The 27,692-nt window shown below is 41.1% G+C and overlaps 1 protein-coding gene across 7 annotated transcripts in view; it reads right to left on the minus strand.

Annotated features, from left to right (window-relative positions):
• SAMD12 (sterile alpha motif domain containing 12) overlaps positions 1-27,363 on the minus strand; it is a 489,179-nt gene extending 461,816 nt beyond the window's left edge. For 4 of the 7 annotated variants that reach the window (XM_010359030.2, XM_030938009.1, XM_030938011.1 and 1 more), the window contains exon 1: positions 27,203-27,345. In XM_010359030.2, coding sequence (XP_010357332.2) covers positions 27,203-27,215 — 13 coding nt within the window. In that variant the 5' untranslated portion in view covers positions 27,216-27,345. Of the gene's footprint in view, positions 1-27,202 lie in introns of all 7 variants that reach the window. The other 3 variants (XR_004059325.1, XM_030938012.1, XM_030938010.1) reach the window with 2 other exon arrangements.
• Between the last annotated feature and the right edge of the window lie 329 nt (positions 27,364-27,692).

Raw genomic sequence — 27,692 nt, forward strand, 5'->3', positions numbered from 1 at the left:
GTGGTCCTCAGAAAAATGAAAAAATAAAAAATAAAAAACAGCTCTGTAAGCTTTCCGTTGGCCAAATGTTTTCAGTGTGAAGATCTGTTCTTTATTCTTCTACTGTCTTGTCTGCATTTTTTGGTGTTAACCAAATTTTATGAAATTAGATAAGATACATTAAGTGTGTCTGTATCTGTGCACATGAGTTTTAATGTTAGCAAAAGAAAAAAAATCTATAGAAACTCTATGTCCCCTATTTTGAAAACTATGAAAGCTAAAGGTTTGAGTACGTCTATGCAACTGACCAAAAAATAAGCTAGTCAATAGTTATGTTTGCAGATGATATGGCGGTAAGGGAAGGTGGAAATAAAAGCTGCAGAGAAAGTAATAATAAGAGGCTGCAAAATTGAAAAAGGAAATGTTCACCTCCAAGCCAAGAAAATCAGGAAAGACTACAAGAAAAAAAATAATACAGGACCCATTACAACGAGTGCATGGAGACTCGGGTATTAGAATAAGAAATGTGAAATTTTTTTCACTGAGCAGGTGGAAAGTCAATAGATGTTTAAAGCAGGGAGAAACTTAGCCCATGTGATTTCAGTAATATAGATGAATAAACACAGGCTGGCAATGTTCCTGTGTTGATATACAAGCATCCCTCGCGATGCAATTTGTCTCATTAAAACCTTCTCTCCTATTCCAACATAGACCTATATTCCTTAATCTCTTAAAGTATTTATCTGCACTACCTGGGGCAGTGCATTTCCACTTTTTCAAGTCACTACCATAAAGTTAGACATTCCATAAATAATGTCGTTGTTCATCAACACCATTACCTACATCCCTTTAGACACCGGGGCCATCAGAGGAGATACATAATGACTGCTGGTTCAAATCAACACATATCCCATATCCCTCATGTTCCCACCCATGCATCCTACAGCCCAGCACTGGTGGATGTGCATCCTACAGACCTCTTAATCACATACATGCACACTGCTCTAAGAAACAAGTGAAGAAACAAAACATCAAGCAAATGGCAGACAGTGTTATTGCATATTTAGGGAAGGATTTATATTCCTACTTAGCTTTTCAAATCAGACAATGCTTCTAAAATATTTTACTAGTACTCTCATTGGTCTAGATCTCATTGGCTGGTATATTAAAAAACAAACAAAAAAGGCTAAAGAATCCACTTGGAAAGATTAGCAATTCATTTTATGGTGGTGTAAATTATTTCTAAAGATGCTTCCAGTCAGTTCTCAATATGACAGTCATTAAAACATTGTAAACACCAACTGTTACAATCTAAGTCTCTCCTTAAGATTAGGGAGAAGGGAAAAAATCAAGTACACAAAGCTCAGGTCAGAGAAAGTCTATCAATCCAAGCATTTGCCTCTTTGGCTACTGCTGATAGCAAAAGCCATAAGGAAGACAGCAGCACTCTAAGTTCATGTTTCCAAACCTCATCTGAGTTTTTCTGCTTTGCTCTTTTATCTTCACCCAGCCCACTGGCTCCTTCCCATGAGTCAGTTAACATGCTCCAGCCTTGCCCTATATAATAATCTCTCCACTTGACTATTAACTTATTTTAAAACTCCTCCCTCTTTTCCTCCTTCCCCACAGTAACACTGTCAGATGTACATTATTTTTTGCAGTACAGACAGACATCTATGGGCACTATTTTAAGTATTTTACATTAGTGTTTGATAAATATTCACTACCCTCCCCTTAGGGCAGAGTGTCTGTCCCTATACAATGACTTTGGTCTTGGCCACGTGAATTTGGTCAATGAATGTAAGTGGACAAGATGTGAGCAGGGGAGTTAAACATGCTTAGGTAGTTTGATTCAGCCCCTTATGTAATTCTGATAACCAGAGGAAGAGCATACCCACGATTGTCGTTGAACAATCGCTCTGTAAACCTGGACCTCAGAATAAGACACACACTTTGTTTACAGAGCAGACCCCAGCCAGAAGCCTGGAGTCAAGCTGTGCCCAACTGAAGACTATGAATGAGAAAATACATGTGTCCTTGTTAGCTGCTCAGATTCCACACAATAGCCAATACACCTGCCAGGAATACTTAAATTCTAGGAACTAGATGCATTAGGATCCCATTTTATAGATGAAAAGACTGAGACAAGGAGGCTGAAGTAATTTGTCAACTCACATGCTACAAGTAGCAGAGGCAGGATCTGAAACAAGCAGTCCAACCACATGTGTACTGGTAAGCACTCCATCTTTCCATTCTCAAGAACCCTATCCACCTGTTATATCTAGTGCCCACCTCCCACCCAGATCTCAATCCATTATAATCTGGCTCTTCCACCTGCTTCTGATTCTACCAATGACCCCCTTAATACTAACTCTGGAGGAAGCATCAGCCTTTGGCCTGACAACTCAATTACTTTAGGCATTGTTGATCACTGGCAAACTCCATGCTCTCCCTCCCTTGGCATCTGGCACTTTACCTTTCTTGGTTGTCTTCTTCCTCCTCCATCTATTACCTCCCAGATCTCTTTTTCCCTCCTGAATATGCACCTTCTGTTTGCCAGGAACTTTGCCGGACACTGAAGAGTAATTAGTGAGTAAATCGGATGTGGTCCATGCCTATGAAAACTAAGAAACTAGCAGAGAAGACAGATATCACACAAACAGAATGATTTCAGATACTCTAAATTGTAAAAGTGCACACAGAGCATTGACAGGCTTGTGTGTGGTGAGAAGAGTGTTTGGGAGACAGGAAACCCCCACCTAGTACAGGGGTCTAGAAAAGCTTTACTGAGAGTGTGCAGGAATCCACCAGGCAAAGAGGCAGCTAGGTGGATGGAATCACATGTGCAAAGCCGGAGGGACACTGATACACTGAAGCCCTCAGCATGCATGGGGCACAGAGGGTGTGGGAAGGTAGTACTAGGCAAGGCTGGAGAGGGTGGCAGGCTCCAGATCTGTAGGAGTCTACAGGCCACAAAAGGATTTTGCTTTTTATCCTAAAGCCAATGGGGCCTCCTTAGGGCTCAGCTTCTAGAAGTCTTCCTGTCCTATCAGCTGCTGTTTGGGGTCCCTTTGGATTCTTCAGGGCCCTATCAGACCATTGTAGAAGGATGTACTGCAGTGCAAAATATTCCTTGTGCATTTGCCACACCACCAGTGCTGACGCCCCCTCACCCCCATGGTTGCTTTAATTCAGGCTAAAGACAATAGTGATGAAACTCCGGTAATGTCAGTGAGGATTTAGAGAAACAGATGTTTGAATTGATGGGTCTGGCCCCTTCAAACACATGACCTAGACATTTCAGAGACAGGATGAGAGAAAAGCATCCCAAGCTAGGGATGCAATCCACAATAGCCAAGCCTATCAGAGCAAACCCTGAAGTCTCACCCTGCAGGCAGGCAAACTGAATCTGGGAAGCAGCTGGTGCGAGAAGAGTTGGCTCTGACAACTGATACTAAAATAAACCAGAGAGTACCAGGCATTTCACCAGCCATAAACCCTATGCCCTCATTTGCATGGCTGACTCCTTGTCACTCAAGCCTCCACCTAACCATCATCATCTCAGTGAGGATATTTAAGTTGCTTCCCAGGCAAACAGCACTACATCTTTCTGTTTTGATTCTCTACATGGCAGTTGGTACTCTGTTATTTAATGGCATATGTGTTTGTTTCCTGTCTATCTCCCCCAACAAAATTGTAAGACTTAAGAGCAGGGACCTTGCCAGTTTCATAATCCTCACACAATGGCTGGCAAGTGGGCAGCATGCTGTACGTAATTGTTGAATGAAGGAATAAATGAGAATAGGATGCCTCTTCTGTGTTATACATATTCTCCCATCCCTCTGTCTCTCATATTTGTTTCCTTCTGTAAGGCTGCTTTAGCTATTGCTAAAAGGTTCCTTAAGGTCCGATAAATGTATGAGAGGTCTGATATGCATGTGTAGCTCTGCATCTTTCTGATTAAAGGAAACCTAGCTTTCATCCAAGAATCAGAGAAGCCACATCTGTTATGAACTGAATTGTGTCTCTCCCCACCCCTACAAATTCATATGCTGAAGCCTTAACCCCTAATGTCACCACATTTGGAGATACGGCCTTTAAAGGGCTAAAGTTAATAAAGTTATAAGGGTGGGGTCTTAATCTAATGTGACTGATGTTCTTACAAGAAGGGAAGAGACACCAGAGTGTGCAAGCACAGAACAAAGGCCATCTCCAAGCCAAGTAGAAAGGTTTCAGGAGAAACTAAACCTGCTGACACCTTGATCTTGGACTTCCAGCCTCCAAAACTGTGAGAAATTCAGTTTCTGTTGTTTAAGCCACCCAGTCTGTAATATTTTGTTATGGCAGCTCTAGCAGACTAACACAATATCCCTGTAAAGTTAAGAACCACTGATAAGAAACTACTTATTTATTTGAGCATGTAGGTTGGCTGTATACGTTACATAAATCAGTTCATTTATTCCTCTCAACAGTCCTTCTGGGTGAATAGGATTGTTCCCATTTCACAGATGAAGAAATTGAAGCTCAAAGAGATTATTTACCCAAAGTCACTGAACCAGTCAATCAAGTCAGGACCTAAATCCAGTCAATAGTTAGTCTTGGCTACACACTAGAATCATCTGAAGAACGTATGCAATCACTCTTACCTGGCCAACCATGAGCAATCCTGAGTCAATTGATCCTCATATATCCCAGGCATCAGGTGATTATAATAGGCAGCCAGAATTAAGAACCACTGAGTAAGGCACCCACAATCCCCAAACCGTGTGATCTCTGTCTGAAACTGCCATCCATTCTTTACTTAGTCTGATTTTCTTGGACTAAAGTGTTAGCAAAGAAAATGAGAAAGTACTTGGCGATTCTGCTTTACTTTTAATTATCCCAGGCAAGGCCCTATTGAGCACTCAGGAGGAATGAGGTATACACTAAGCTTCAACCACCTGGCCAGCAGAAGCACCCACCTAATTCTATTCTGAACTCAAAATGGATGGCATGTACTTTGGAGTCTGGCATGGTGTGCACATCTTGCAGCAGAGATGCAATGTGTCCAGGTTTCCACTGCCAGAATACAGATACCTACAGTTAGGAACCCTCCTCCTCTCTGTACCACGTTGCTCTTTTGTAAAATAAGGGAGACAAACTTAACGTGTGAACTTCCTTTCAGTTCTACCATTCCAAGTTTAACATTCTCTCACGTGCTCAGAAGAACCAAGTGACGACCATGTGCACATGAGAACACAGTCAACAAGACTATGGCAGGCAGCCCCAAATACTCACTGCTGGTACCGCTTCTGTCAAAAGACTCCCATTCTTGGGATGCTCAGGGAATACTGGTAGTTTTGTCCCAGTTCACCTCCAATCACCCCACTTTCACAACAATTCAATGCTCGCTTGGGGATAAAGTCTTTATGGTTCAAGTGGGATCTCCCCTCTAACTCTAGGGCTATAGCACATGCTATTATCTCTGATAACAAGACCTGGGCAGTCCAATCAGAGAAACCTTACCACTTGTGTAGGAATTAGTGGGAAATAACTGTTCTCTCTCTCACCATATGTAAACCCAGAAAAACCTGAGGCAGGAACTGCTACAGCAATCCATACCTCTCAAGATGAAAGCCTGCATGTGAGCAAAAGGGGAGCCAACAAAAGAAAACAGAGCCCAGGCGACTCAATTAGAAACCCGTAGATCTCTCAGGTATGGGAGACAACAGATCGCCTCTTTTTACTTAGGCCTGGTAGAGTTGGATTGGGTTTTCTGAGACTTGCAATTCATATAGCATATGTCATGTGAAAGAAAACCTAGTCTCTCATAATTGTAAGGGTCTTTAGATGTCAGTAAAGTGTGCTGGTTTTCTAGCCTTGTGTGTTAGGTAAGAAACTTAGACTTTATCCTGAGTACAGTAGGGTGCCCCAAATAATTGAAGCAAGCAAAAATCGTGTTTCAAAATTTTTAAAAATGATACTGCCTCCATACACAATACATTTGAGAGGTTCAAAACTAGTGTCAAAAAAAAAAAAAAAACAACAACAACAACTATATTTAGAGTCTCTTGGGTTTTCCAAGTGAGAAGAAATGAAGGCCTAAGTTAGGACAAAGGTAATGAGGATGAAAGAAGATAGATTTTGGGATCATTCAGATCAGGGGTTGGCAAACTTCTTCTATAAAGAATTAGATGGTAAATATTTCAGGCTTTGCAGACCATTTTATTGGTGATGATATTGAGGAAAGGTGTCTTTGAGGTGGCAACTATTAATAGTCAGCAGTGCAGACAAGATCATAATTTCTAATTCTGGTATCACTAGTACCTCTATTGGACTACATTCCCCTCTTCCATGCTTCTAGATGAAAAGATATTTCTCTCAGTCTTGAGACCACCATGTTACATGTAATAATAATTACACATGTAATAAATGTTACTAGACATCAATAATGTGTCCTAGCACTTCTGAAGGACTGTCTCCCATCTCAAGAGCCTTAAAGTCTTATCTTTGTTATACACATTTCCCCCAAGCATTTGTGCTTTTTTTTTTTTAGATCTGATTTGTTTTAAGTGGTTGTGAAACATACATCACACTCCTTTGCTCTAACGATTATTCACTTTTCTAATCTGAACAATGTGTTATGTTAAAAGAAGATAGAGAATTTATCCAAGCCAAGAACTAAGGCACTCCTTATTCAGACTCATGACAAGAAAAGAATAAATCACAGACATGCGTTATCAGAACATAACCACAGTCAACTCCAATTGAAGACCAAAAAATTCCACTAAAAGCCAAGCAAAATGCCTTATGACTGCTATGCAAAACCAAAAACCATACAAAAAGAAAAAGGCTTCAAGAAAATATGCCAAATACTAACAGTGGCTGTCTTCTGAAGGTGAATTCGTGGAGATTTTTTTCCCTATTTTCCAAAAGGTATATATAATAAGCATGTAATTATAATTATCTTAAAAGGTTAATTTGAAAGGTAGGGAAATGTTACTATGTTGCATTTTTTTAAAAAAAAATCTTAAATTTCTAATTGTATCTTACTCTAGGATATTACCAGAATATATTAAATTAGGTTAAAATTAGGTTTACAAACAAACTATGCTTTCAGGTCTAAATATATGATATAGCTTAAAACAATAAATTATTTTTCTCTCCATGCTTAGACAGTGACTCTTCTTTGTTTAAATATTTCCAGACACCATACCCTCCTCATTATTATTCTATTTTCTACTACAACTCTCTTTTATCCCACTCACTGACAAAAACTTAACATGGCTGGCAGACTGAGTATCGTAAGTTCAGACATCGTTACTCATTATCATCAGAAGAGAAATTGTAGAAATACTGTGGTCTTGCTCTCTGCCTGCTTCTTTTGGGGAAGCCTTACTCCACTGATCCTTCCCTAAGAATGGGGACCCAGATGTCAAAAGCAGTATCACAGAGCAAATGGCCATGCCAATAGCTGAGCCTGTTTAGTTTGGCAGTTGGCTCCTCTAAAAACCAGGTCATTAACAATCTCTTACCCCCATCCCTACTCCAAAGATGAAGAATTGGTGTATAGAAGCACAGAGAAAGAGAGGAAAGAAAGCTAATAGGGAAGGAAAGAGACAGCTGTGGAGAGGCCCTTAGGGATATCTCTCCATTCTAAGTTTAAAAAGACCCATTCAGCAGAAAGGAACAGATCGGAAGGTCTCTGGGAAGCAGTAAGCAGACTGTATGCTTAAATGAAGATCCAGAAGGCTGCAATCTTCACGCCCAAGCACCCCCAGAGTTCTTAAGCAAAATAGTTCTGTACCCCACAAATTATTTTTCCGCTTGATCCTTTCAGGTGCACTTATGGTTGGTACCATTTCAATAATACCTCCCAATTGCCAAATAGAAAAAAAATATGCTTGCCCCAAGAAGTTCCATACAGAGGAAGCCTCTCTTTCAGGGGTGAAGGTATTTTGGTTTGCACAACTGCCTTTGTCAAATCTGAGTGTGTACACATGCAGTACAGCACTAGAATGGGACTTAGGACTCTTGGGCTTTCTTCTACTTCCTATCATATATGATGCGGAAAGCCCAATGTTGTGTGCAAGATCTGAATTCATTTAACAATTATTTTCTGAGTGCCTACTGTGCCCCAGACATTCTTCTAGGTGCTCAAACACAATTTTAAAAAATTACAATTATAGAAGGGAATCCCTGATTAAAGGAATCATCTTCAGAAATGAGAATGCCTAATCTACATTTCAATTGCTAACTTTCTTAGAGACAACACAATAAAATGTACATAGACATTGAAACATATCTGAAAATAAAATGTGTGGACAGAAGTACAAACTCTGGAATCAGAAACTGAGAGTTAAAATACTGACTTTTCTCTGGGTAACTAACCAGTCTATTAAAAAAGACCTAAACAGTCTGATGTAAGAAGACCCTCTCTCTGCCCCTAAATATAATCAGTCAACTCATCTTACAATGAAGACCATGATCAACAAGCCCCATTCATACCTAGAGAACTTTCAATGTTTTTTTTAAAGTGGGCCACTCAAATATGAGCAAAGTCTCTAATATTGTCAAATATTCCAGAATGAACAAACAAAAACAAACAATTAGGAAGAAAGAACTATGAAGAGAGTACACTTAAGAAAATAAAAATATCATTAATAAATGATAATCAATAAAACATAGAAACATTACATTCACAAAATAGGATGCTGAATTTTTTTCCAAAAACCAAAGTCTTAAAAACTAAAAATTATATAGAAATTGTAAATGCCAGAAAACATGAAAATAAAATATACCCACAAATAAAAAATAACAGATGAAAAATAGCAAACATATACTTTAAAAAATAAGAACTAGTCCAGCCAATTTATCATCTCAAAAATAAAAGCTGGAGAAAGAAAGAATAAAATACATAAAAGAAAATCAAATAAATAATTCAAAAAAATCCCAGAAATGAACAACATGAGTTTCCATTCAGAAACACTATGAAATACACAATACAGTAGACAAAAATAGACTCACACCTAGGCATATTCTCATGGAATTTCTGAACACTAAGACTAGAGAAAAGATTCAATAATTTCAAGAAGAATTAAGTGTGTTTTATACAAAGGAGTAAAAATCAGAATGGCTTTAGATTTCCCAAAAACATGACTGGAAACTAGAATATATTAGACACTTCAAAATTGTGGGGAAAGATAATTTCCAACTTTCAAAAAAAAGTTTAAATCCAGTCAACTTATAAATGAAGTACAAGGGTAGAATAAAATCTTTTTCAGATATGCAAGTTCTCAAAACTATGCTTCCCAGGTAGCTTTTCTCAGGAGGATGTACTCCATCAAAACCAAGGTGAAAACAAAGAACACTCAGGATCCTAGAACGAAACTAACACAAAAGCAAGAAAGGCATCCCATGGACGATGGTGAAAGGAAATCCAAAGGCAACAGCTATGGAGCAAGGCAAGAGAACAGAATGACCTATTTGGAACAAATTTCAGAATTATTTGGGGGGAATTTCTTCAATGAGAAAAAATTGATAGGATCCCTAATATATGAATGTGTTGGAAGGAAATTTAACAAACAAGGGAACTTTTTATTTAAATTAGTGATAAGTTTATAGAACACTTAGCATATACCAAAAAGTTACTAAGCATTGTTTTAAAAGACAATGACTAATTTTTAAAATTATGTTCACATATAACTTTAATAAAAATAAAATCTAAATTTTACCTATATAAAGTGCTTATTATACTTCCTGGCATATAGTACTTGATACATTTAGCCACTATTCTAATGATGATTTCAACTATACAGACATATCAGGCTTCACTTCCAACTGCTTCTTCCACTAAATGGCACCAGGTAAGTTACCTACAACCTATAAGCTTGCTTCCTTATATATAAAATGGGAATAACTACAATGTTGTCAGCATCAGAGAATGTTTATAAGCCACAACACTTGGTATACACATAAGCATTTAAGAAATGGTAGAGAATATTTATCTATATTTGTATATGAAATTTATATATAATGTTTGTATATAAAATACTTGTATATAAGATGTTTTATTGCCTAAAATCAGAATCCTAATTTAGAAATAATGACACTCACTAAGAGGTCACAGAAATATAGTGGTTGAATGTAAGAGTTACAGTGTTTCTGAATGTTTAATCAAGGATTTTAAAATTTTAAGATAAAAAGAGCTAAACAGCCTCCACAGTATACCAAGAAAAAGAAAAGACCAATGAAACATTAGGGGGATGACTAGACAGACCAGATCAACATGAAACCCCAAAAGAAAATGATGGATGGAAAACCTTGTTAAAAGAATATATTGATGATTACAAGAATAAAATGTCGGCCGGGCGCAGTGGCTCACGTCTGTAATCCCAGCACTTTGGGAGGCCGAGGCGGGTGGATCACGAGGTCAGGAGATCAAGACCATCCTGGCTAACTCGGTGAAACCCCGTCTCTACTAAAAATACAAAAAAATTAGCAGACGAGGTGGCGGGCGCCTGTAGTACCAGCTACTCGGGAGGCTGAGGCAGGAGAATGGCGTGAACCCGGGAGGCGGAGCTTGCAGTGAACCGAGATCCCGCCACTGCACTCCAGCCTGGGCGACAGAGGGAGACTCCGTCTCAAAAATAAATAAATAAATAAAATGCCATGAAAATAATCAAGTAAAAGTAATGCATGTGGATAATCAGTAAGCTGTGATAAAGATAGACGAGCATAGGTTAAGAAATATAACAATGAGTTTACAAATAACTTAGATACTGTCTTTATATTGCAAAGGCCCCTCATTTGGTCCGACACAGATATGCCTTTCACTAGAAAAGCTAAGTGTTTTCTAAGTCTCTAGCCTCAACAACAACCATCAAAAAGTCCCAGGTACAGAACGGAAAGGGATGGTACCTTTTCAAACTTGGACAGTGATTTGTTGCTTTCCCAAGTTCCCATCACTGGCCTCATTAAGGGCTGTATCTAAGGAAAATGAGATTACTCACTGTACTTACACACATTTACCAAAAGAAAGTGAAAAAATATATTATTTAAAAAATATTTTATCAACAACTATTAAGATTTGCTAGAATAGCTGACGCTACTCCAGGTATAGCTAGTCATTTATAGAAAGCCTAGAAGGAAATGTTAATAATCCTTGGGGTAACTATGGGGTATGTCAGAGTAGGAGGCTCGGTTAGTGGCAAGAGATTAAAACACTGAAGTTATCTGAACTTGAGTTTGAATTCTTACTCTCTCATTTACCAGCTACTGGCCTTAGAAAAATTATTTAATCTTCTAGGCCTCAATTTTTTCATCTAGAAAATGGAGATATTTTCTAAGATGTTGCTATGAAATTTTTTTAAAGAAAGGAAATGGAGATAATATTAATAATCATCTCATAGGATTATTGTGAGCAAGTAGGATATTCAAAATACACAACAACCAGTATGGCCTGAAAACAAACAAACCCATCAGAATACATACATACATATATATATACACACACATACACACACACATACACATACTGACCATCAACAACCAGTATAGCTGTATGTACCAGGGTTCACTGGCTGAAAAGCAATTCTGGCTGCTAGTATCAGTGAGTACCTAATAAATGTTAACAATTGGTACTGTTAGTTTCTTATTTGTGTTTTTATGATTTCTTTCTTGCTCTGGTGAATACAAAGGATTTTCATGACCAGATAATAATGTTTTAAAATATTAGCTTAATAGGGAAATGTAGAAGATGTGGTACTGGAGAGTCAATTAACAAAATGCTAGGAAAAACAAAAGGAACTTAAAACTCTCATTACTTGAGTCACGCACTAGGCACCTTGGAGAGCCCCAAGACCTTGGCCCTAAGTCTGGCTGCCTTCATCCCTAATTTAAGAAAGATTCTCGATCCCTTTTAATATCCCATTTGCAAACCCCTGTAAAGTGGGCTCTGTGCCATCCCTTCCAATCATGGCAGCAATGATGAAAGCCTCAAGAAAAAGACTCAAGATATCAAGTTCTAAATCCAAGCTCTGCAACTAATGAATTATGTGACCTTGGGTAAGGGAGTCTTAACATCCTTGTTTGTGAAAGGGGAAGAAGAGCACCTGTTCCAGCTGCCAGTGCATCAATGGTGGCTCAGATGAGAAACTGTATTTTGGAAAGCACAGAGTATATGTAAAGCCAGGGTGGCATGATCTCAGTGATGATGGCCCTGGGGTGAACCCCAGAAAACATGCAGGTGCCAAAGCCATCAGCTATTGAGTTTCAGTTAAAAACAAAACAAACAAACAAACAAACAAACAAAACCCCTGGCCAGGCAAAGCAGTCAGAGGAGGCAGGATTCATAAGGCAGTATAGTGGTACTTACTTACCAAGCAATAGACTTGAGTATCAGCCAAGGAGAATCACTCTCCCTTACCATTAAAATCAGGGACAGAAACCTGAACACCCTAGAAACCTAAATCTTAAAGCCTCTGAGAGCAGGAAGGAGGCAGGAGATAGGAGAAGGAAAGGGAGATCATGTGTCTGTCTTGGCAAAATTGTGAAGTTAACCAGATTTATTTTCAGCATCTTTTTTACCTTTCCTTTCTGACACTCCCCCTACTTTCTGTTGTTTCACTTAAATCCCAACCCCAAGCTGTAGTGGCAGAGCACTCTCATGGTACTACCTGGCTGGCTGGTGCACCCAACCCCTACTCCATCGGCAAGCGTCTACCAAGGCCTAACCTCTCCAGAATATGACTCATGTTCTGAAAATTATATCCTCTCCTGACATTTGAGAATAGAAGTCCTCCTATACCATTCCTACCCTACCTGGAGTTAGTTATTGTAAAGTAAATGAATTCACAAGAAATAATAAGTCATTCTATAATAGTTACAATTTTAAAGAAAATTCTGAAGATGATAAAGTCCTGATCCATTATTCCCCAAATATCCTTTTTTTTTTTTTTTTGAAATGCAATTTCACTCTTGTTGCCCAGGCTGGAGTGCAATGGTGCAATCTCGGTTCTCTGCAACCTCCGCATCCCAGGTTTGATTCTCCCGCCCCAGCTTTCTGAGTAGCTGAGACTATAGGGATGTGCCACTATGCCCAGCTAATTTTTGTATTTTTAGTAGAGATTGGGTTTCTCCATGTTGGTTAGGCTTGTCTTGAACTCCCGACCTCAGGTGATCTGCCCGCCTCGATCTCCCAAAATGCTGGGATTACAGGCGTGAGCCACTGCATCTGGCCAAATGTCCTAATTAGGAAATTGGATGAACATTTTGTTAGGCAGCATCTTTATCAAATTTCAACTTTGCTGCTTACTAGTTGTGTGACCATGAGCAAGTTAAGCTTTCTGAGTCTCTTTTGTTATTTGTAAATAGGGATGATAATGATACCTACCTGAAAGGGTTGATTAAACATTAACGAGTTAATATGACAAGCATCTAGAACAGTGCCTATCATGTAGTACAGGAATATTTTTCATATTTTGTAGTTATAACTCTCCTTATCTGTCCTACCCAGCACCTATATCTTCCAGCAGGAACAGTACCTTCTCTAAGGGCTACTACATCTAAATTCCTGGTAGCCCTTGCTCTATCAGTCATCTCTTCTATCCTTTGTATCTTCAAAATCTTCCTCTCCACTAAGTCAATGTGCATAGTCTATAAACACTCTCAAATATTTTCTACCTTTTACAAAAACTTCCTTTAACATGTTTCTAGCCTAGGTATAACCCTTTATCTTCCTTCTTTCAGCATCTCGCCACATTTACAGCCCCACTGACCTTGATCTCTCTCTTGCTACATCTATTTCTCCCTTCTTTCCACCTCAGTACATTTCCCTCTTTTCATTTCCATAAATTTGCATTAAGAGTAGCCTTCTCATCACCCATTTAATCCTTAAAACATTATGATATCGATTTGCCTCCCCATTTCATCAGAATGCCTTTTACTGATTGCCAAGCCCAGTGGGTACTTCCCAGCACACACCTTGCTGGCTGGCTGTGCATCTCACCACAATGACACACCCCACTCGGAAGTGGGATGTCTACCACCACTGGCTGTCTCTGCTTGTCTCCCTCAGTTTCCTAGTTTCCTCCTCCTGTCCCATTTCTTAAGCACTGCATTGCGTAGCAGCCATGCTTTTCTTACACGAGGGAATCTCCCGCTCTTGCTCACCTTTCTTCTTGCCTTAGATGTGTACGTAGAAGGATAGAAGGATTTCTGTTTTTTGTTCTTTTTGTTTGTTTGTTTTGTTTTGTTTTGTTTTAAGATGGAGTCTCACTCTGTAGCCCAGGCTAGAGTGCAGTGGCATGATCTCGGCTCATTGCAACCTCCACCTCTCTGGTTCAAGGAATTCTTCTGCCTCAGCCACCGGAGTAGCTGGGACTACAGGTACATACCACCACACCTGACTAATTTTTGTATTTTTAGTAGAGATGGGGTTTCACCATGTTGGCCAGGCTGGTCTAAAACTCCTGACCTCAGGTAATCTGCCCACCTTGGCCTCCCAAAGTGCTGAAAGGATATGAAAGGTACCACGTGTGAGCATGTGGTGGGGAGTAACGAGAGATGGGAAGAACAGCCTAAACAAAGACAGGAGGAAAGGTATGGGAAGTCTCATTTAATGGTCCTCAATAGGTTCCTGGAAGTGACACCTTTAAGTGACACAACATATTATGAACCCAATTTTACCATAAGTTAACTGATATAAACAGGAGTTACATTCCCACAGCATATTTCTGGTTCTAAAAACCTAAACTTCTAAATAAAGATCCCAAACATTTCTAATATAAAACATTGAAATCAATGTGAGTTATACTTACATTTTTCCAAGTATGTATACATACATTTTAAAAGATAGAATAAAAACAAGTAAGATAATGACTCACCCAAATTTTTAGTGAATCTGTGAGTGAGGGTGGTCATCATGTGTTGGGCTACATCAAGGAACAAAAGTTTGCAAAGTGAAAATTGTCAGAAGCACCTCTGGCCACCATGCAGGTCAAACACAAAGGAGAACAAATGAAGTGGGTTCACTGAGCACTTCTGTACCACACTGTTTACTGTTGCACATCTGTTTCATTACGGTCTACTTTACAAATTTTTATTTTACTATCATCTGCAGTCAAATTTACGCCAAGAGCCCAGGAAACAGTAGCTGGGTTTGGCTGAAGATCTAGGAAGAGTCCTAAGGGGAAGGAATGGGGCATCAGCCTGGAGCAGGAGATCCTGGCAATCTGGGAAGGACCCTGAATGCTAAGAGGTTTGGACTTTATTTTATTGGCAGTGGAGAGTCCTGAAGAGTTGGAAGCAATTATGTGTCTACCGCTCCCTAAAACTAAACAATCCCAAATTGTATCTTCGTATCTTCATTTTCACCTAAGAAACATTTCTAACATCTGCCCACCCTGTCCATTTATTTTCTCTTATCACCCTATTATTACATTGCTTTAGCTTTCCCCTTGTTTTTTCAATCTTTCCAGACTGTGAACAAACTTTCCATTTCAGTTAGTTCATTCTATTTAAAAAACAAAACAAATCCATATAGTAACCTCTCCAGGGGAGTCCAGGGCAGTGGGAGGACCATTGCTGCGGGTATGGCAGCTCCCCTCTGATACAGACAGAGCAGAGCCCCTAGACAGCCTTCCTGCCCACATGCCCTGCCCATGTTCCAATCTTTTTTGCTGTGATATGACAGGAATCTTGAAGCTCTGGCTGTACTGTAAGTTCCAAGAGCAGCAAGTTCAACATCCATAGATTCTTTTGTATTTCCCAGTGTCATTCACAGTGTTGAGCTTATAACAAGTGCACAGTGAATACTTACTGTCCAAATAAAATAGCAATTTACACTAATTGTGTGTTGAGGCACAGGTGAATTTGGACGGCAGCATGAGAAAACAACAAAAACCCAAAGACCTAGAGCTCCATAAAAAGAGAGAATGCAAAAGGGTAGAAAGCTAATACCAAGATAAACACTTTACTGAAAATTTGATCCAAAAACCCCAAAGAATTTTCCCCATTGCAGAGCCCAATTAAGCAATTTTTTATTTCATTATAATGCTGTTTTTCTCAAGTAACCAAGGTTTCCAAAAGACAACTAGTAAATCAGAACCAAATTATCAAACTTGGACAAACCAGAAAGCAACACAGTACAGTGAAAAAGCAAGGACTCTGGCAATATGGCAGACATAGCTACAAAGCCCAGTTCCACCACAAATTAGCAGTGTGGACTCAGGAAAATTACTTGTATTCTTTCAACCTAAATTCTCTCAATGATTAGGTGGGAGAAAAACTCATATAGCTCACTGCATTATGAAAACTAAGTTTTAGAGAGTGGGCATAAAGATCCTGGCTCAGAGGAATCACAAAATAACATTATTTCTTGTGTTTACTCAACAGTTGAGTGCCTTCTATGAGCCAGATATGGTTGTAGGCACTGCTGATAGATGAGAGAATAAAAAAGGCAAATACATGTGCTCATGGACCAGCGATTACTATCTTTAGCCCTTGTGACAATAGGATAAAAGCTCCAGTCTCTCTCCCCATGAAAATACACATAATTTGCAAATACAAATTATGCCTGCAGCTGCAAGGCAGTCAAGGATCTCATGAAATCCTGCAGTTCCCTCTTGTGATCTTACTCTATCCCTAGATCAGTCAGGGTCTCCTAAATAAGTTTAGTAAGAATGAATCAGGATGCATATTAGATTCAGGACCCCATTTCTGATTTACCTAAAAAGATTACCCTAGGGTGAGAAGTAGGAATATGGATATTATCAAGTGTCCCAGGAGAATTTTATCATCTAAGGAAACACTGCCTAAGATCTCAGACTCTGGCATACTTGGTTTTCCTACGCTTACCCACCCTATTATCTAACTATAAATCAAATTTCTTCTAGATCCTGGCATGTAGTAGGTACTCAGTGTACTTCTAAGTGATGAGAAGTGAAGGCTATACCCACATATACTTCCCTAGATGACTAACACAAAATTATCAGTCCCATAGTTTATCCAGGCAGAAGTATCTACTAACCGACCACAATGTAAAAAGGCTTAGAAAGCAGAAAAAAAAATGCTCAGAACAAGGCTTAGAAAGCAGAAAAAAAAAAAAGAAAGGCAAGAGCTAAGTCATCACAAAGCACTGATACATACCTGGTGCTACTCTCAGAGATGGAAAGAGAACAAAAGGATAATGACTCGACTGAGGCTAGGATTTGGATGCCCCATCTCCAGCTCCATCCATCCCTTCCCTGTCCCCATTTCTTGGTTCCTAGTTTCACCTTCTCCTCCACCAAAAACATTACTGGTCATCAAGCAGGAAATAGACAAACTTCAAACAAAATGAAGTACAAAGTACACCGATGGGAGCCTGGTTAATAACATCATGTTTTTCCCTCCATGGACTGCACAGGCATATTCTCCAAAAACAAAAACAAAACCCTCAACTGAAATGTTCACATTTTACAACCTCAGACAACAAGTATTAGGGCAATCATTTGTCTGGGAGTTCTGTGGTAATCCTAAATTCAAATATTCCATTCTATGGTCCCAGAAACCAATGGTAAGCCTTGGAAAATCCCAATATGTCAGTATCCAAATTACATAGTCTTTTCACTTAGAAGCAACCCCACTATCAGGCCCCATACCCAATATGTGGCTGGGTAAAATGTGGCCTTCGCAAGTGAACCAAGCACTGCTCCCACTGTATAAATGGACATCCGATGCAAGACTCTGTTCTAAATCAGAATCACACAGCACAGCAAAATATAAGCCTCATCCCTGCCATCCCCGAAATTTAACCATACCAGAAATGGTGAAATGGTCAACTAACCTTTTCTCAGGCTTCACGAGTTGTAGTCCATAACCAACCTTGGCAGGCAAGACCAATTCCTTTCAGGGACAGGTAAGTTTTTCCCTTTCTAGCTAAATTCATCTTGTGTGACCTCTTAGTATTCCCTTTCCTGTCTTGCCTAATTTTCCTCCAAAATAAGCTCTCCTTGACCTGTCTTCCTTATCTGATTGTTTTTCTACAACAACAGCAAAATCACAAAACAGAACTTGATGACAAATTCTTATTACAAGATAAAATTTAGAAGCCGTCTTTTGTATGCCAAAACAAGTGGCATTTCTGGGCTATATCCATGCTTGATGTCTGTACTGAACTGGTAATCAAGGGTAATCTGCCATAGTAATACTGCCCAGTCTTGTAGCAGTGCCGCTCAAGAAACTCACCTCTGGAAAACTGTGTCCTATTCCCTCCCAACTACCTGCATAGCCCCATTAATCTAACTCTCTTATCCTTGTGAGGTTGTCATTATCAGAAGATAAGCACAGGGAAAAAAATCCAAATAAAAGAGAACACATGTGAGACACTGTCAATCTGGAAAACCATTCAGGGGTTTCTAATAAAGGTAAAACATACTCACTATATGACTTGAAAATCCCACTCCTAGGTATTTACACAAGAGAAATAAATTTAGGTTTGCACAACCTGTAAGCAACTGCTTTTAGTGTTTTACTCATAATTACCAATTACTGGAAACAACCTAAATGTACTTCAATTGGTGAATAAACTGCTGTACAGATATTCCATGGAATATTAGTGAGCGATGAAAAGAGCTGAACTATTGAATCAGGCAACAACATGGAAGAATTTCAATGCATTACACTCAGTGAAAGAAACCAGACTCAAATGGCAACACAGTGTATGACACCATTTACATGAAATCTAGAAAAGGCAAGTCTAGGCACAGACTTTAGAGCAGTACTTGTCAGGGGCTGTGGGTGGAGGGAAAGAATGACCACAAAGCGGCATAAGGAAACTTTACAAGGTGTTCAAATTGCTCTCTATCTTGATGGTGGTAGTGGTTACAAGACTACATTTACCAAAACTTAAAGAACTACAATAGTTGATTTTACTGTATGTTAATTGTATCTAAACAACCCAAGGTTTAAAACCAATTTAAATACCAATAAAAAACCATGAAAGAGAAAGGAAGAAAAAGAATATACTTGAAATGGGGGCTAGAGTTTCAAAATTAATAGTGAGTTTCAATGGTACTTTATCTTGAAAAGAAAAAGGGAGAAGTATATCTGATATTTAACCAAATTTAGGTTATAATTTAAAATATGTGTTAATTCTTAGAACAAAAAATATTCTATTTTTTATTTGTTATATAACTTCAGCAACAGGACTTACGTCAGCAGGACAAAATATCTTTCATTTCATACTTGATTTTTCATAGCACGATTATAAAGGAGATCATTTTTCCCCAAAATATTTAGAGCATCTCTTTTCACTAAAGACTTCTCTTAATCCCTAAAAGGTCCTAATATTTCTCTTTAATGCCTATCAAGTCAATATCTTAATCAATTTTCTCTTCTTTAATGGTTATCTGGCCTAACTCAGTCAGATCTTAATTGGGCCATGGCACATGATTCCAGCAGTTTCCCAATGTCACTTTCATAGAGTCCATGAACTATTTTCTCTTTTGCAAGATCTGAAATTTCTCTTTGTAATCAACTTACTTTGCATACATATTGTATGGATGGGTGATGATCAGACAATCAGAGAGAGGCTAGCCTACAAAATTGCTGGTGTTAAGTGTAAAGTAAATTTGTGGTAGAGAAAAATTATGTAAGTGATGAGTCTTTAGTGAATATAATCATAACTTTTACTTCCCTCTGTTGCCTCATAACTGCACAGTCAGATAATGAATACATCAAGTAATGCATTTTAAGCTGAGGATGCCTTGTATTTTATCAATGACACTTTGTTGGTGTTCTTCCAACTCTGATAACCCACATTCCCTCATTGAGCATGCACTATTATGCCAGACTGTAATATCACAGGACTGTAAAAATGCTATAAAAATGGCTTCGATGCCTTGATAAGTATGGCAGGAAGACAAGGTGACACAGACAGCTTCATCACCATCATCTTGTCTAACATCTTACTCAGTGTTTACTGAGCACCTACCACAAACCAGGTCTTAAGAGCTTCCCTTATAGTAATTTAACCTTCTCAACATGTCCATGAGGTCATTACCATTAATATTCTCATTGGATAGACAGGCAAAGGAGTCTCCGAGCTGTTCAGTGAATTACCCAGGCACCCAGCAGGTCCTGGGAGGAGCTGGGGTTCACACCTAGCCCAGTTGCAGATGTTGCACATGTAAAGCATTTAAAGACAACACTGTGACTGCTATGATCCCCAGGGGAGAGTCGTGCCCTGTGGAGGCAGTGACAAACCATGAGCAGGCCTGAGCCCATTCTGTACCCCAGGTCTCAAGGGCAGCTGTAGCTCTGAGAGCCACACCCCGTAGCCAATCCACAAGCATCTGTGAAATCACTTGAGAGTCAGGATTTGCCGACTAAAACACAAACAACTTCTGCAGCAGCAAGGGCAGGAAGCAAGGAGGAGCAAAGGAACAAAACCTGCCAATGGGCTCTTCCCAGCCCCAGCGCTCTGGGAAGGAGGCTGCTGAAGGCAGTGAGGTAGGCCACCACTGTCATCCGACAGCTGCTGTCCTGTCCTGCTCTTCACACGGGAGGCAAGCTGTACAAGCAGATTCTTGCACCCACACTTCAGAAAAATCAGACTAAATATAGCCAAGTTTGCTCTCATGAGCCAGCTCAGAGCGGGTGGTGCTGCTACATTCCACTTCAGAAAACTGGGGAGGAATCAACTTGATTTACAAGAGAGCAGCTTTCCACGCTTGCTCTTGTGGTTTCAAAAGGACCATATGCAAGATCCAACTGGACTGTGGGGAATGTTGCAGGTTTGGCCAGGCAAATAATACAGCCCTTAGGAAAAGGACTTTACCAGACATGAGTTAGGAGGCTCCCCATTCACTTTCCTTCCTATAAAGGGCTAAACTACCACATCCCTGGGACGTGGGGGAAATCCATTAGGAAGCACACATTATACACACACTAGTCAGTTTTGTGTCCTTTCCCGGATTCCCACCCATCAAAATCCTGCTCAAAAGCTCACTCAATGCTACTCCTTTCGTTAGGCTATCCCCATCCAGCTCAGAACTAAATGCTCCATTTGTTCTCAGACCTCCCACGTTATGGTGCTTGTACTTTTATTTAGCACTTATATCATTCAGTCTAATCTGCTTCTCTGTCTCCTTCCCCCAGTGGAGGCTGCAGGGAAGGGCTGGGGCTGGCAGAGGGCAGAGTGGGCTAAGCTCCCTTCCTTATTACACTCCCCACCACATCTCCTAGAGTTCCTTGTACATGGGTGCTACTCTACTGCTTATCAACAGAAACGCACTATCTGCTTGAATGCCTGTGGATGAGCATTTACAATATCCCCTCTTTCTCATAATTAAATACACAACATCTGACACTCACTCGCCAGAGTTCAAGCGTGGGCTTCAGATCCCCAGTTCCCCCTACCTTTGTAACATGTCACCACACCATCCACTGTGACTCAGCATTACAAAACACAGCTACACCAGCAAAGGTTTCCCAGTTTCTGCTTCTCAGCATCAGCCCTTGTTTCTTCAAGCATGAGAAAACAGCAAGGCAGATGAGAAAGAAAGGGTGGGATAAAAGGAATTAGGAAGGGCTGGGCTAGGCAATACAACAGTATGATTAGACTGAAGCCCTGTCTGAACTAGCTAAGAGGGCTACAAAAGAGATGGGGGTGGCAGGAACCGCTGCCACAGCAAGTTTCAAACTAGGTTGGAGGCCCCAATTCTTGTTCACACAGTCACTGGACAGGAATTTTCAATGACGAACTTCTAGCTGTCAATCTCCTTCCTAAAACAAAGTGATCAACAGAAACTGCTGATGCAGGAAAGTCCAATCTGGTGGTCTAGAGAACATAATAAAAATAAGAAAAAAAGACCCTCAGGAATAAGTGAATGGGAGAGAATCAGGGAGTAATTAGTTTAACAATCACACCATGAAGCTGCCCCAGAGTTCAATACCTATGAGGGAAACTTGTCCATCATCTCACTGCCTTCACGACATCTGCTCTACAGAGGAACACCATTGGAAGTTCTCATTAAGTGTGTATGGGAGTTACTGCGGAAATCAAAAGCAGTCATAAACCCACCCATTCCTTCATTTGTCTTTATTCATTCATTCATTCAAGCTTCATGGATGAGGCATGAGACATAGTCCTTGCTCTTAGAAAGTGCCACCAGTAGAAGAGGTACATTCAAATGATGTTCTCAACAAGAAAAGGTAGTTAGGAAAGCATAGGTGAGCTAGCACCAAGAGAGTCACACAGAGGCAGGATGGAGCTTCTTGTGTTCTATGAAGGGAAATCCATCAGAATTACACTTCTGGTCTCCCTCTTCACCCTCCGGGTCCTCCTCAGGAGAGGAGAAGTCAACTCTCTGATGAGCAAGTCTGTGAAAAGGCACAAAGCATAGGTTCCCCACCTCTTCCTTTGGGTCCCACCTGCCTGCTGCAGGAGCCCATGTTATCTCTGCTCTCCAGCTGTCAGTGGTATAGAGCAGGGGTCCCCAACCCCTGGGTGGTGAACTGGTATCAGTCCATGGCCTATTTAGGAACTGCACCACACAGCAGCAGGTAAGCAGTAAGCAAGCAAGCAGTACCGCCTGAGCTCTACCTCCTGTCAGATCAGTGGCAGCATTACATTCTCAGAGGAGTGCAAACCCTACTGTGAATTGCACATGCGAGAGATCTAGGTTGCACACTTCTCATGAGAATCTAATGTCTGATGATCTGAGGTGGAACAGTTTCATCCCAAAACCATCCCCCATGGAAAAATTGTCTGCCATAAATCTTATCCCTGGTGCCAAAAAGGCTAAGGGCCACTAGTGTAGAGGGAGGCATCCCTGTGACAGGTAAGTTCACTGCTGGGTACAATATTAGCAAGCCCACTTACCCTCCAACCCAAAGTCAGAAAACATTACCCACTATACCCTTGTGATAAAAATGATGTTTTTATCTCCCATGTGACTCCTTTTACTCTCTGTGACGCAGTTCTGAATTCAAGTTGGGTACAAAGTCATCATTTATGGGGCTGCAAAGCCCAGTGTTTACCATGACTCCTTCTATTTGTTACAAGTGTTTGATGCGATCTCACTTCCCATTTTCCCAGTCACTGTTATTATTACTTAGCCTTACAATATTTTGGTGATGGGTAGTTTCTGCACTCTCCTACAGGATAAAAAACATAGAACCTGAGCACTGAATGACTTATCAGAAGATATTTGGTAAGCTAATGTGTTCACTGATGATGGAAAATTCAGATCCCTTAATATAGATGTCATTAAGAGCATATAGTCTTGCTTTTGACATGTTTTTCTTGGGGAGAGAGGTGAGTGCTGAATATTGGAAATCATTTTTCTGCCATGTGAGAGGTGCTATTCTGTTAGACCTGGAATAGAAATTACCATGTACAATGTCCATCCTCCCTACTTTTTTCATAAATCTCTGAGGATAAAGCAAGAAAAGGAATTGGGGATGAGGGGTAGAAAACCCTTCTCTAGCTCTGGGGACTCATGCATTTATATGTCATTCATGAAACACATGACTGTGGGCCTCCTAAGTGCCAGGCACCATCCCTGGAATACAGAGATGAATACAAAGATGAATACAACACTGTCCCCAATGAATCCACATTTTTCTTCTCCCTGAATAATACTGCAACCCACTTCCGTTAGAAAACATCAATAGGTGCAACCATCTATACACAGTCTGTCTATAGAGAATGGATTCGTTTGGGGTCCCTGCTACCTCCTTCCAAGAGGTCCTAGTTCCTAGTCCTGCTAATTTGTTTCACAAAACACTGTTTTTGTTTTCTAAAAAAGACAATGGATGCCAATATAATCCTAATCCAAATGCAGACCGTAAGATCGTACCCTGTTCTGTGGCTGGAAAGCACACCTGTAAGCTGCCCATAAATGCAAAGCATGGGTCACAACCAGACTAGGAGACATAAATAGGATGTTGCAATTAAACTAAGAAGAAAACATAACCCAGGGTAGTTACAAAACAATAAACAAAGGGCACCTCTTTTTCATCTTAAACACACAGCTGCAGGTTCAGCAAAATGAATGAGAGAACTACCTGCTATTAACACTTTTACAAATTCAAGTTCAAGTTTACTTAAGAAAAAATGTTACACATAGTAAAAAAAACCTTCTAATTTGTTACTAATTAGAAAAACTGGCTGGCATGAATAAGTAAAAATTCAGGATATAAAACACATGCCAATTAGTATAGCTTTTCTTAAGAGAAGGGATGTGAGTACAAGTGATATTTACTTAGGATACAGGTTCCAGACACCCTTCCAGAAGCCCCCTCCTTTATTTAATCCTCACAATGTTCCCAGGAGGTAACCAGTAGTGAGCCCATTTTTTCCAGATGTGGAGACTAAAGCTTAGATGTTAAGTAATTCGAACTGTATTTTCTATTCCAGTTCCTCTGGCAAAACTCCTTATTCTCTGAAGCAGCATATCTCAATCAGTTGGGTAAACTGGTCATTACTTGACCATGGCTTGGCAACATGATATGGGAAGGCCATGCACTGCAGGCCATGTATTATCTCTGGCCATGGGCACAAAATACCAATAGCAGCCCCCAGCAGCAGTTCCTACATATCCCAAATGTGCCCAGAGACAATGTCACTCAGCAGTAGATGTAAACTACTGCTCTAAAAGACTTTTTGGGCATCAAGACAAAAGACTGAAGAGAAGGGCACTTCGAGGTGGGCGGATCGTGAGGTCAAGAGATCGAGACCATCCTGGCTAACACGGTGAAACCCCGTCTCTACTAAAAATGCAAAAAAACTAACCAGGTGTGGTGGCAAGGGCCTGTAGTCCCAGCTACTTGGGAGGCTGAGGCAGGAGACTGGGGTGAACCTGGGAGGCAGAGCTTGCAGTGAACCGAGATCATGCCACTGCACTCTAGCCTGGGTGACAGAGCAAAATTCCATCTCAAAAAACAAAAAACAAACAAAAAAAAACTCCCATCTTCAAATCTGTTAGAAGTCCCTGATTGTATGGCATTTAGGCTTCCAAGAAAGCCCCATGTACCCTTATAGAACCAGTTACAAAACCTCCATGAATATATTTGCCATGCAATGAATGAGCATTGAGTACCTATTATGGGCCAAGTACTGTGCTATGAGCTGGGAATATAAAGTCCAAGTCTAACCCGCAAGGGGGTTAGAGTTTAGTAAGAGGTAGATTAAGTATGATAAGTGTTAAGATAAATGTGAGCAGGAGGCACCTCCCATAGACTGGAAAGAGTGCTGAGAAGGCAGAAGAGAAAGGAGGGCTGGGACAGGTTTCCAGAGCAAATGACATTTCCCCGGAGGCTTGAAAGACCAAGTAGGAGTAACCAGGAAGAGACTGGTCCAGGCTGATGTCTTTGCAAAGACAAAAGATAGGAATCATATTTGCAGTTAAAGTTAAAAGTACTTCCTTCATTCTTTGAGACTTTACTGTGACTCAAACTCAGGATCTCCTGTTTACTAGACAGGTACTTTAACCAAATAAGTCATTAGAAAATAAACTCTCCATAGTCCACATGTACTTCCTTCCTAAGTTCTTGTTTTTGTAAAGTCTGGCTTCACTGGTATAATCACCCATCAGGCAAGAAATAAGATGAATTTATACTTCTTACAGTGGACAAGAAATTGTTTTCGAGAACAGTGTGGACTAGCAACAAGGGGGAGTGCCCCTGTCTTGGGGACACAGGAGTGGTGAAGAGGAGAAATCATAATCAGTGCCACCTGATGGGTGACGTAGAAGGGATATTTAAGGAGTAGGTCAACATATCCTCGGTCTCAAGCTCAAGATGAACTTTATCTCGGCTTTTGTTTTGTTTTTTGGCATCTGAAGTCTTGACTCACTATCAATGATAACGATACAAAAAGAGAGAGAGAGAGAGAGAGAGAGAGAGAGATTGATTCTCATCCTACTGGTACATTTGCACCGAAAAGAAAACCTAGAAAAATCTTGGTTGTAAGAGAGAGGACTTCATTTTTGTTAATAAAGTTAGGAAAGCTGGAAGTGGCTGGCTGTGGATCTCTGAACCTGAGATAGCCCAAAGGCAAGAGTTTCCCGAGTTTATGGGTGCTGAGTGTAGGAGCTGGGTTGTTGCTACTTCGGGTTCTTAAGACAGTCGTTGTAAGGGGAGCAAGAGTCAGATTAGTTCAGTTTCTTTCTCTTGGGGCAGGGAGGAGAGGGAGGAGCAAGCCAGCCCTTGTGGTTCCTTCTGGTCTCTAGCCTACAAGGAATAGGCTCATTTCCCCTTGGCAAGGCGCCTGAAGCAGCTGGCAAGCATGCCTCCTCTCCCTACCTCAGTACCCCCTCTGACCTGACCGCACTCAGAAACCAAAATTCTGTAGGTGAATGTAGGCTCCCATTTCGTCCCACAATCATTTCATCATTTAGGTACAGCTTGACCTCTAATGTGACATCACAAACGCTTCTAGTCCACAATTGTTTTTTCTTCTTCAGAAACTACCCTAAACAAGGAAGTTTGTGTTCCAAGGTAAGAGAATCGGAAATGAAAAACTCAGGATCCCTCACGAACAGCCCGACCCTGCTTTCAACCAGGAAGTTCAAGGGAGGCAGGACTGTACGGTCAAAACTGCAAAGTCGAAGCTCCAGACTGTAAGAAGAAAGTGGTCTTCAAAGAAAAGGATTCACCCAAATCGAAGAGGTTGTTGCACTTCTTTTCCCTGGCTGATTACATTTCATGTCTGTAAACTTTGCTAAGCCCGGGGCGCTGGCTGTATAAGCAGAGACAGGTGTAGGGACACCTCTACCCTCTGGATACATCTGGGGCCGCCGCTGCTGGGTGCACAGGACGAAGGGCCCTCGACCCAATCCCAGTCCAAGCTTCTGGATGACGCACCTGGGCCGGGGACCTCTCCCACGTGAGGGGGCCACCCAGCCCGCTCCAGAGGGAAGGGGCAGGGAAAAAGGGCATCTCGGGGCCAAACCTCATGCCGGATCCTCCGGCTTTCCCCCCATTTCCAGGATATCGTTTCGCATCAGGGACACTCGTCTCCACAGCTCCTACCTCAAAGTCTTGCGCACCTACCCTTCACGTCTCTCCAAAGCAACTGAATTAAAGCTCCTACTGGCCTTGGCGGCGCAGGTGAGTGCCAAGAGGTTAAGGAGGAAGGGGCCTGCTCTCCGCCACCCCCTTTCCTCGCCTCCCCACGATCGCCAAGCTTCATCAGGGATGTGTGGCTTGAGGTGCGCGGGTTAAGGAGCTTAAAAATGCCCCAAGCGTCCCTTACCTTCCACAGCCATTCTCTCAGAGCTTCCCTAACGCATGCATAATTTTCTTGGCCGAGGTACTCCTCCTGCCCCGCGCTCCCCCCTCTCCTCTCGCTTTCGCCTAAATATTCTGAGCTTATCTGCTCCAGGACCAACCTGCCGCGGTCACGCAAAGCGAGGCAGCCGGCTCCGGGCTCGGCGCGCGCAGGGCGTCCTGGGAAGTGTAGTTCCCTTCATTAACTTGGACTCGGGAGAGCATCCCGACTCCAACGCGGAGCGTCGCCTGCCCCACACTCGGACAGCAGCTCCAGCTTCAGCTGGCCAGACCGAGTAATCTCTCCTGAGGAAGTTGTGAGGGGACCCAGGGCGCCTGGGGTGGCTGGGGGGGGGGGGGGGGGGGGGGGGGGGCGGGTCCTGGGAAGCCGTGTGGACTACATCTCCCAGGAGGCCGTGCGCTGAGATAGGTTTGGTGCTAAGAGTAGGGACCCGTGATTGAGCCCTTCCCTGTCC

The sequence above is a fragment of the Rhinopithecus roxellana genome, chromosome 9, assembly GCF_007565055.1.
Source record: "Rhinopithecus roxellana isolate Shanxi Qingling chromosome 9, ASM756505v1, whole genome shotgun sequence".
NCBI lineage: Eukaryota > Metazoa > Chordata > Mammalia > Primates > Cercopithecidae > Rhinopithecus > Rhinopithecus roxellana.